The sequence below is a fragment of the Cynoglossus semilaevis genome, chromosome 2 (assembly GCF_000523025.1).
Source record: "Cynoglossus semilaevis isolate Cse_v1.0 chromosome 2, Cse_v1.0, whole genome shotgun sequence".
Taxonomy (NCBI): Eukaryota; Metazoa; Chordata; class Actinopteri; order Pleuronectiformes; family Cynoglossidae; genus Cynoglossus; species Cynoglossus semilaevis.
The window spans coordinates 3614917-3626184 of NC_024308.1; the positions used below are offsets into that span (position 1 = coordinate 3614917).

Sequence of the window (11268 nt, forward strand, 5' to 3'; positions counted from 1 at the left end):
CTATATCATTTGCTAAAGTGTTTTGAGTTCAAACGTCAGACTGGTGTCTTTGGATAAACCTTGGAGATCGGAGCTGCACAACAGAGCAGTTTTACGTCAGTTCCTCCTCCGCCTTTTATTTTGACACAAAGGTCTACCCGCTGGCTTCACACTGTGTTGTAAGAACATTGCAGTACTTTGAAATGCTCTTGACTTTTACTGTTCTCCTATAAAGTTTTACAGGGTGCAGCTAATCTGCATTTGACCTTTAAAAGCCTAAAGCTGCCTGCTGTGTTTTGTGCTCAATCGTAGCTTGTAGCAAGAGCTGACAAAAATAAGGACACTTCAGACCTTCTTATATGGAAATGTGTTTATGTACTATATACAACTATATGTTTATATGTACTGGCTTTGTATAGGTGTTCCTTGAGCATGTGTACATTTTATGCAGCCACTGTTAAGGTAGCTCTCATTCAATATTTGGTGGGTGAAAAAAGTTCACTTTTTTTTTTTTAGTTTTCTCCTTTGACTTTTTAATGATTTAATTATTTATTTTACAGCTTTAATAATCATCACCTCAAATAAAAACCAAAATAACTGTCGCTTTGATATTAAGTCAATTGAAATGGCTTATAAGTATATATAATTGGTCTTCAGTGTCACGTTATACTGTATATAGTGCAGTATAAGGGTGTTTAGAAATAAATTTAGCATGTGATATATTTTATTGACGATTGTATCTCTAGTCTCAATTTTTCTGTTCCTACTTAAAGTTTAAGGACAGTATTTTTTTAAATACTTACCAACAAGGTAATCTTGCACATAGTGGGTGCTAGAGATTTAATTCTTTATAGTTACGATTTGAAAAGGCGAGTCACAGTCATGAGATTTGATATTTTCTTCCCTACATTACATACCACCGTAAAGCTTTTCCTCTCTATTTTTTTTTTCTGCATGTTTAAAGCAGCTGTTACAAAGCCTGGCTCTGTTCATTTGACTGTCAAAGGCTGTGATGCTCCGTCACGTGGATCTGTTTACGTCTGCAGTCATTGCCGCAAACTCGTTATTGACAGGTGCATTGTCCAATCAAAAACCGCCTTTGGAGCAAAAGGAGGGCGTGATGGAAGTTTACGCTCTCGCATGAAAAAAAAAAACAGAAGCTAGCGGATTATAATGTTCGTATTTACACTCGTGTCGCTCAAGCGGAATGAGAATCGTTTTTAGTTGACTGTAGTTTTCTTCACGTAGAGCGTATTGACGGAGAGCGATGACAGTGACTGCAGATAAACTGGAGACGAGAAATCCACGGATAGGCTTTAAGGTAAAGAGCCACGGTACCAGTGGCCACCTGTGTTAGCATGTTGCTAACTCTGTCTTTTGTTACTGCCTGCGCACTGATTTCGGATTTCCTAAAGTACTTATCCGTATAAATATATTCTAGTAGTTGCATTTATCAAATATTATGTGCAACTAACGACGCTGGCTTATTGAACATTTTGTACTGTTCCCCGTTTTAATCAGCTAGGTTTGAGGGTAACGCAGATTATCTGCTGACAGTGTTTTTTTTTATTATTATTAGCTTGATAAATCCATCGCTCAGATAATAACAATATTAGTATTACAATATTTTAATTATAATTTCTTCTTTCTTGAATGTCTGTAAACGTGTCATTTGTTCCTGCTTATGTTTAGTCATCCTCTAATTACAGCGGTCATGAGATTTTGGATGATTCACTTCCCATTTTGAGAATTTCGTTTTGATGTTCTTTTGGCTTTTTTGCACTTCATGGGATGCTGTAATTGTTGGGGGGGGCACACATGGTAAATACATCACCACTGGAATAATGTGCAGTGTTCTTTGGCAATGGTTTTCTTGCTTAAAACGCCCTTCTCCAGCAGGAGATGCTGTAATCCATTTGGCACCTCAAACCGTATACACCTAATACATTTGGATATGAAGACTATTACACAGTGGAAATTAAAAAAGTGCCCCTAAGTACAGACACACGCGAGCCTGTAGCGCAGGCCTTCATGCTTGTGAAAATATTGCAATTTTTTAGCTAAACAATCCTAGAAAAAAAGTATTTCTTCAAAAGTTACCTGGGTTGTGAACGGCTGATGTTTCTCAGTTAAGCTGCTATAAAGTGACGTTCTGATGTTAAAATATAAGAAAAATCTTTAGTCTGTTCTGTTTTAATTTCAGAGGTAATTTTGTTAAAATTAATGATGAATACTACTTCCCTATTTTGCAGTGTAGCAAAATACTTCTGTAGGGAACAAGTCAGGCATTTTGTTTCTTTGCTTTGCCCTGGTCACATGCTGTTCTCATTTGAAAGCCTTAGGCTGCTCTTATGTTCGCTTCCCCGTCTACAGAGAGAGAGAGATGCTAAGAGTTAAAGCAGGCACCTATGTGACCACAGTTTAAGTCATAATCAAATGAGGCACCAGCTTCAGGTACATTTTAGTCCAGTCATCATGTCCCTACATCGATGGTCTGGTATTGGTGGATCTCACTCTTCACTTTCACGTTTTTCTTAGATGTTTTCTTTCCTAAAACAATACTCTCAGTCCACTGAGTAATTTTGAAGTTAAGACTTGATAGGTAGCAGGCAGTGATCCACAGAAAACAACCATATGTGTCCTGTGCGACGTTGTTGGAGCCTCGATAGATCAAAATCCATAAACGCTGTACAAGTTTTTTGCCCTCGATGCTGTTGTGCAAGGTTGAATTCCTGGATCAAAAGTTACCATTCATGTCTTCACCAAATATTATTCTGCAAGGCTCAGAGCCCAACTCCAACTCAGACCCACAGAGTACACACATGCATGCAGAGTGGAATATTAGATGATTGTAATATCATTCACAGATGCTACGGCTGCCACAAGTCACTCATCTGAAATTAAAATGTAATGCTCCAGTCATTTGACTGCTGACTGCTCTTCTTTTGAAAGTCAGTAAAGACATAATCATTGACTGACAACAACTTTTTTTAATTGTTGACTTATGAATAAAACTTCTGTGTTTTTTGCTCTACAGGTTTGACAACAGCAGGCGGTGGTGCATTGGTGTTCTGCTACAGGCCACAGTGAGGTTTTTATGGTGAATGATAGAGACGGAGCTTAGAAGCAGCTGGAGGTTGTAAGTGATGCCAAGATGTTGCTGTCCCTGGGAATGTTGATGTTGTCTGCAACTCAGATTTACACCATCTTCACTGTTCAAATCTTCGCCTTCCTTAACCTGCTGCCAGTGGAGGCCGACATCGCTGCTGTGAGTAAAACAAACAATTTATATTTATTTATTCTCTTGGACTTTAGTGCTGAGACGATTGAAATGTTTGATGACAGACACCATAATTGGTAGAAAATCAATGTATTGTATATTTTTGCAGTACTCATTTGACAACAAAACAGAGAACTTTGACGACGTTCCTGCAAGGTTTGGCTATCGTCTCCCCAGTGATGGACTAAAGGTGAGTGTGGATGAGCTTTGCTGCCTTTGAATAACTGTGCTGGAAAGATTGCATATTTATTATTGTTTGAGAAGCTGATGATAAAAACCTGTTATACAGCATTTGTTTTTCTGTGGAGTGAACACTGTGTTTGGAGATTTATAAAAACCGCAACAACTCTGCAGTCTAAGATAAATATATTCTAAAATGAATTTCACCTACGCAGCTTTTCTGGCTGTATGTACTGTGGTCTTCACCAGTTTTAAATTCACTTCAGACTCTCGTGTGAAAAGACAAGAACTTGAAATGTTAAAGTGAAATAAAAATATTTAAGTTTATCACCATTGTATATTCTGGTGCAGAAAACCTTTAACATAAAACTTTCAGTCGACTGCGATGATGGATACTTAGTCTTTCTGTCTAATGGACCCCACCCCCCCGTTCTCCCGCCCATTCCATCCAGATATTGATCTTCCTGTTACGTAGCAGGTTGTCTGTTAAGCAGTAAAGATTTTAGCGCGCAGTCATGAAGCTGTGTGTGTGTGTGTGTAATTGTGCTGCACTTATGTAAGATCCTCTGTTATGAAAGCTGGCCTCAGTCTTCCTGTGTCCCTGTGTCCATTGGTGTCGATTTGGGGCAGAAAAAAAAACAGCCTCCACACAAACCTGTTTATACCTGAGTTTATTTGTGTTCTGAAAGTGTGCAAAATCATCAAGAGATTATTTGACTCTGATAATTGTAGTTCTGCAGTACTGCAGATGTACATAATTGCCCAGGGGAACCTCTGGCATCAGAAGAAAACATTGGCCTGTTCGCCTCCAGAGGGTTCCTTCAAGGGAGGGAACCTCCAACAGAGACTATTCTGTTTCACATTACACAACTTAGACAGTTTACAGTTGCCTCAGTGTCTGAGTGCACAACCACTGCAGGCTTGGAGACACCCACGCTATGCAGAGTTTTCTTATCCTTTGTTGAGTCTCTAGAACGTCCATGTCACTGAATCTGTTTCAAAGGACGGGTGTGGCCAGTTGTTTGTTTTTATTTGTATTATTTTGGGCTTTTATATTTTTTACAAGTAGTCTTTGATGGTAGTGCTGGTAGGATACCACCCCTACTGTAGTTTTATCTACTATAGTGTCATGTTTGCACCCGGCTCAGAGTAGGTTTTTTACTTGCTTTACTGCTTTATCTGTGTCACAATTGCCACGTTAATTAATTAGCAGTGTTTATAGAGCAGTATTTCTGCCTTAAATCTCAGTCCTGATTTGATATATTGTGTTACTTAAAGGTTGGATAAAAACAGTATTTAGATTCAGACTCTGTGTCTAATTTTTGTGCTGCTTTCTAACTAAAAGGTAAATTGAGCGCTTAATCAGTATGTGCATTAGGTAATGTCAATTTATGGCTAGACTAAGAAGAAAGCCCTACTTTAAATACATTTCTCTAAACGCTACTTTAGCTTTCAGGACTTTGTATTTTTGTTCTGTTTATGTGCCCACTTTCTTTTCCACAATTATAGACTCATCTCTTTACGCAGTGTGACAGGAGGCTCTTGGGTTTCCTTTGGAAAGTTGTTGTGGTTTGGGTGTTTCAGGAAGAAGGCACGAGGAATGATTTTACAACAGTCCTTGGAGTTGCATACATACTTTACATTGATATTAATGAGATGACGTAGAGACGTGGTTCAGATTTACTGTAAATGATTCTTCAGTTCCATCTCTGATGCCCTTTTTTCATCACACCCTTACTTCTCAATACATGTGCAGATTATCTCAACTTTTCCTATAAACTGTTAAGCCATTCTTCTCTGCTCATTTTTAATACTTTGTCTAATGTGGGTCACTCCCAGAGATGATCTCAGTGTCTCCACATCTTCCTTCTTTGAACAATAAGACACTGTACGTACATCAGCAGGTTTCACTGCTGCGTTTTTCATCTCTTGTCTCACTAACCCCCGGGGAACGCTCCATCCTTTGGAGTGATTGAACTGACCTCTGTTACTTCAGCTGTTCCACCTTTACTCCCCACTGCCACCTTCAGTGTCATCTTTCTACCTCCATCATTCTCATTCACCCACACCTGCTCTGCTTCTGTCGACCTTCAGTCTCCTGCCTTGTGTCCTCAGATTACAGCGCCATCTTTGTTTCTTCGTAGAACTGTGTTTCTGTTACACAGTTGTTTCTAATTAACATGCAGAACATTATGATAATTTATTTATGTAATACAATTATATCTTGTTTTCTAATTTATAACACTGTCACATCATTTATTTATAACCTGTAATTGTTTTTAATTTCCACCACTTGTTACTGGCACTTTATACATTACAATAATAGCCTGTTGTACGCTACCAGATTGGGAATAATGCGTGTTGTTGTTGTTGCTAAGATGCTGCTCTTAACTAATTCCCTCTTGTGCCATTTGTTGAACTGTTTTATTTATTTTTTATTTAATTTAACGCTAGAAAGGTTCTTGGTTTAGAAGTTGATTCTCTCTCTTTGGAATTTAAACTTTTCTACAGCCTCAGAGTCACATTGGCGTTGGTCTAAACCTGTAATTTATGATGTGGCTCAAACATATGACCATACGAGGTTGGGTTTGAATTGCAACTGGAATAATAAATGGCAACTGTGTTTGCCTCGACAACTTAATGAAGCTGGTCGTCCGCTCTATGCCGTGCATTTGTACGACTTCGGTGTCAGCTGTAAAGAAGCGAGTCACTTACATTCAAAGGAAGATTCAAAGTCATGGAGCATGACGTTCTAGTTACTATATTCACCGGAATGACTCATGGTTGGAGTTGACCAAGTAAAATAATTAACCTTTTTTTATTGTTCCAGAGGTGAAGAAAATGTCACAGTGTCGTGGGTTAAACATGGTGTCAAACTTAATCTCTGTTCATGTCATGCCAGGAGGTCACAGGTTTAGGTTGATCTTTGTAGGTGAAAGTGAAAAATCTGAGTGTGTGGAATTATTGAAACTTTAATCTTCTTACAGCACGTCACCGTCAGACTGGAGAGAGATGTTAATTCCACTGTTTTTCTCAAACTAACTCCAGAGCAAATCAGTAGTACAGGAGTCTGATTGCAGTGCTTTTTCCCACTGATGAGATTAAATTTGGTTGTTACAGTGATCTAGAGATGAGTTTTTTGCAACAGAGACCTACTTCCTGTTTTGCTTTATGTTATAAGAAGTACAAAACTCAAAAGAAACAGCAGGAAATATGTTCATTTGATCTGGAAAACCTGCCTGTGTCACCTCCTAAAAATAATTAATAATCACGCCCTAAAAATGTTCGCTGTGACGTGCTGTACTACATGAACTGAAAGCATCATATGTTTGATGAGTCATTTGTCACTTGGTTGAACTTTGACACCTTGACCACAGTGTACTGACCACATATGCAACAATGGAAGTCTCCCTGTTTCAGTCCTGATCACTGGTGACATTACATTTCATACTGAAGCCATTTACGTCATGTTTACTCAACAAAGGCTCATTAAGAGGATAACATCTATAGTTTACTGTGTTACACAGAGCATTTTCCCCAATTATTGTTAAGCTTCTACCTTACAGTGTGTTGGAACTCTTGGAGATTAACAGATAATTGAAATAGTTCTATTTAACCATGACACTACTGGACTTTATCCAAGTGTTTCATACATAAAGCCTGCTGTAAATACTGAATAATTCTAAATGACATCCTGCCACCGGCTTCATTCTCATCTCCATTCCATCGTATTTCCAGGATTTCCCTTTCTTCTTCAGCTATTTCCTGTTTTTTTACCACTAGCCCCTGCTTTCTGCAGTGCTGTTAAAGTGTGTTTTTCTCCTCCTTGCCCAACAGAGGGCTCTCTTGTCCGGGTTTCAGAGGAAGGACGTAGGGGCAGGAACATGAGGCAGTGAAGTCACAGTCAGTGATGTCATTGAACTGCAACACTGGGTTTCATTGGAGGAGGTTTCCAGAGGTGATGGGTCCACTGGTCGATTCCTCTTGTCACAAAAAAAGGTTTCAAAGATAGCTCTGTTTCAAACTTTGGTTTCAAAGGTCAAGGTCAAACTAAGGTTAAGATATAACACAGCCTGGTCTTCCTCAACCTGCTGTTGCACAGTTGTGCTGAAAGGTGCGTTGTGTCACTGCAGCGGTTTCTAATGTAACACCTCTATGAAATCAGTTTGATCTGACAGTCGACGTAACACACTGTTAGACACTAAATTTCCTACACTTGTCTGGTTTTTACACTTTAACTTAATAATTTATTTTCCTTTGACGGGGGAGCGTTTTGTAACTGTGATCCTGTGAATTTGTTTTTTTTTTACTGAAGTCAATAATGTGATTCATGGATTCATAATACAACATTTGGTGTTCTCTCAAAGACTCACAATAGTCCACACATTCCATTTATCACCTGATCCTGACACACATACACCCGCCCTCCATCCTCCCCATCACACACACACACACACACCCACCCACACACACAAAGACAGTGTTTTTTTCTGAACGAGCCGCAGATATTTGGAAACATAAATCACATCAGGACGTTTCCAACTTCATGTACTTCTCCCATCCATCATCTCTTTATCACGTGCTCACTCACTTGTATCGCATTATTTTATTTTTTTCTGCCAGTATTTCAGCCAGTATCTTGATCATTCTTTGGCCTTGTTGTTCTTACCATTGTTACTGTGACAGCTTCTCTTGTCCTCTCACTATCTTCCTCTCGTCACCCACTTCAGAAGCTGTCGCTGGACGTCAGGCTGAACGGGAAGCAGCAGTTTGGTGTGTGATTGAGGCAGAAAAGAGATGAACTTTTTGAAAAACCAAGTTAATAAAGAAAAACCAGTAGCAGGATGTTTGCTCAAACACAAAAGATTTATATTATAACACATCAGTGTGTGTGTGTGTGTGTGTATGTGCGGGAATCCACTGTCTGTGTCTGTGGTTTGTCTGGCTGCATTTATGTGTGGGAATCCACTCTTTGTGTCTGTGGTTTGTCTGGCTGCATTTGTGTGAAGCCGCTGCTCTGTGTGTCTGCCAACACACACAGTGACAAATACAATTTAATTCACCACCCATGCAAACCAAAATCAAATGAATGACCACAACTGGATGTAAATGCAAATACTGAGTCTGTTGACACCAGTCTTGGTTGTAAAACGTTACCTGTGGCGCTGCTGTGGTGCAGCGGAGAGGTTTGCTCTGCTGAGAGAATGAATGAGGTAAAACTGTGTCGTCAGCTATCTTGTGATGTTGATGGAGTCGTCATAATGTGTTGGTACCTTGAGCTCACACCACAATACTTCAGTGACAGTATTAAACAGTAATGTGTGTTGTAGCTGGTTCTGTGTATTTACAATCAACAATCAGAATTTAGCTTTTTTATTTTCAGTTCTAGCATTTATGACAAAAACTGAGAGAGAAAAAAATAATCTACTGCTCTTGAGTTTTAAAGTTATTCCCTCGTGTGTCTGCTCTCATCTCAACAGGGCTTTCTGATCAGTGCAAGGCCTGAAAATGCATGTGAACCCATTGAGCCCCCGCCGAGGGATAACCTGACAGGAGCCTTCATCGTCCTCATCAGGAGATACGACTGCAACTTTGACATCAAGGTACAGTGGGTCCCGTTGCTTCCGTCTGGTTGTGGATATAAACCTAAAGTAGTGAAGTATATTTTTTCAGTGACTTTGTAGTGCAGTTAATAGTTGGTCAGACATTTTTTCAGTAGCACTTTCCTTTGGCCTCACACCAGGTTCACTGAATGGCAGCAGGCGTTGCTCTGCAGATAGTTTAGTTCAAAACAGGAAGAGCTCAGAACATAATTTCCTACACAGGAATCTCCTCTGCCTTCAAGGCTTCCTCCTCTGCTGTGTACCTCTACTGTGGAGAGAGCTGAGGAAGGTTTGACATGTGGATGTGTGGGGCAGAGAAAGAGAAGGGAAAAATGAGGAGGTAAATGATCTGAGAGGCTGAAAAATAATGAGTAGATATCACAAATACTGTATTGATCTCCAATTTAGACACAGAAATACACTTTAAGTTTTACAATGAATGAAATACAAAACAAACTGAAGTCTTCTTCTTCAGTTTAAATATATCATTTATTTCTCCTAATGTAAATCTTCAGATTATTAAAGGTAAATGTTAATGTACCTGTGAACAAAACATTTTCATTACTGTGGAAAAGCCAAACAGTCAGTGAAGGAAAAGAGAAAAAAAAGGAAGAAAAAAAGTAGGGAGTCTTTTGGTTGAAAGGGTGGGAGATGAAAAGAGGGGAAAAAAAATAAAAGAGTGAGAGCAGGACCAAATAATGTGCTGAGAGAAAAGAACGCATAGGCATTGTCTTTTACTCTGGTTCTCGTACTTCGTTTCCTTTTATATATTCACTAGTGGCCCAACAATACACTTGTTCTCATGTTTCCTGCTTTTCTATACTTTTTCTTTTCTTTCTTTTTTTTTTTTTTTCAATTCGTTGCACTGTTGAAACTCTGATCCAGACACACACACTTCGTTGCACAGTTGAAACTCTGATCCAGACACACACACAGCCTTATAAGGTCTGACTGCCTCACAGACCCTACCAGAAACATGTTGACAGACGGAGCAGTGAGGTGTTCCCTCTGCTGGAGTCTAACCAGGCTCCACATAGTTCTGTGTTACACACAGACACAGATGCTCCGTGTTCTCTATACATCACACTGTGTGCACGAACCAGAAGAGGGAGACAAATGTTTTGTGATCTTGTTTTTTAAATTTCATAACCATGTAAGCACTTGATGTCTGACTGGGCCTGGACAGGCATGGCTGGTTGTTTTCCAGAAATCAAAATATTTGCTGTTACTATCGGAATCTAAAATAAAAAGTTTTTAGAAGTTAACAGTTTTTTAGAAGTAGTGTTTCAAAGGAGTTTTTTTTTTTACTGTTCTTTCGACTAGAAAACGTGTCTCGTGCCCTCGGTGTGTCACATGTAGCAGTCTTGTACTTGTACTGTAACCCGATTGTGTACTTGGAGCTGCAGACAGAAACAAAAGTCCGAGTACAGGTCTGAAATACTTTGTTCTGACTCAGTTAATATTGAAGGAATGAACCGTGGAACACAGTCTTGTTCTGTCTTCCTGCTGGGCAGCACAGAACACCAGGGCAAATTCCTGCCGTGCCCTCAGTTTGTCAGGAGATCCCTGGACAGAAACTGGGTTGTTGTAAAGGCAGAATCGTATCAAACACACACACACACACACACACACCAGCAATGGTGATTTGGTCAGTGTTCCAATATGGATGCTGAGAGATGCAATTTGAACTTTGAAACGAGGGCGACCTTAGATTGTTATAAGTTTAATGTCTTGGCAATAAATAAAAAGTATCAAATTAGTAAATAGACAGACATGAACAGTTTTATTATTAAGTGTTAAAATAAATGGAGAATGATTGAAATAAACGATTAAATACAGTAGATGAGCACCAGGAGCCACTGTTACTAACTTTAAAATGACTCTGGGACAAAGATGGATCGTCGTCATCCTAATGTCTCTTCTTGTTCTGTCCAGCTGATGACTTTTTAAAGGGGGGAGGGGAGTTGGGAGGGGAGAGGAACACTCCAGTCGGCTATTGGACAGACATACAGTCTCTTTGTTCTGTGTTATTGCGACATACATTTGTTGTATATATTTGGGTTTAACTTTTTACCTCATCAGAACCTTAAAACCAAGCACTCAGAGACATCTTTCCACCATGGACCCCTCCTCCCCCGACCCCTCCTTTTAGAAAGCAACTCTCCGGAGACCAAAGATTTGCACTTCCTGTACACAAGGCTTCTTCAAAGTGGTGCTGGTGATGGG

The 11268-nt window shown here is 39.5% G+C and overlaps 1 protein-coding gene across 2 annotated transcripts in view; it reads left to right on the forward strand.

Moving 5' to 3' along the window:
- Positions 1-1087: 1087 nt before the first annotated feature.
- rnf13 (ring finger protein 13) overlaps positions 1088-11268 on the forward strand; it is a 26320-nt gene continuing 16139 nt past the window's right edge. Inside the window, exons 1-4 of one of the 2 annotated variants that reach the window (XM_017031287.2) lie at positions 1088-1300; positions 3017-3247; positions 3369-3449; positions 8920-9044. In XM_017031287.2, coding sequence (XP_016886776.1) covers positions 3134-3247; positions 3369-3449; positions 8920-9044 — 320 coding nt within the window. In that variant the 5' untranslated portion in view covers positions 1088-1300; positions 3017-3133. The remainder of the gene's footprint in view (positions 1301-3016; positions 3248-3368; positions 3450-8919; positions 9045-11268) is intronic. The other variant, XM_008331370.3, reaches the window with a different exon arrangement.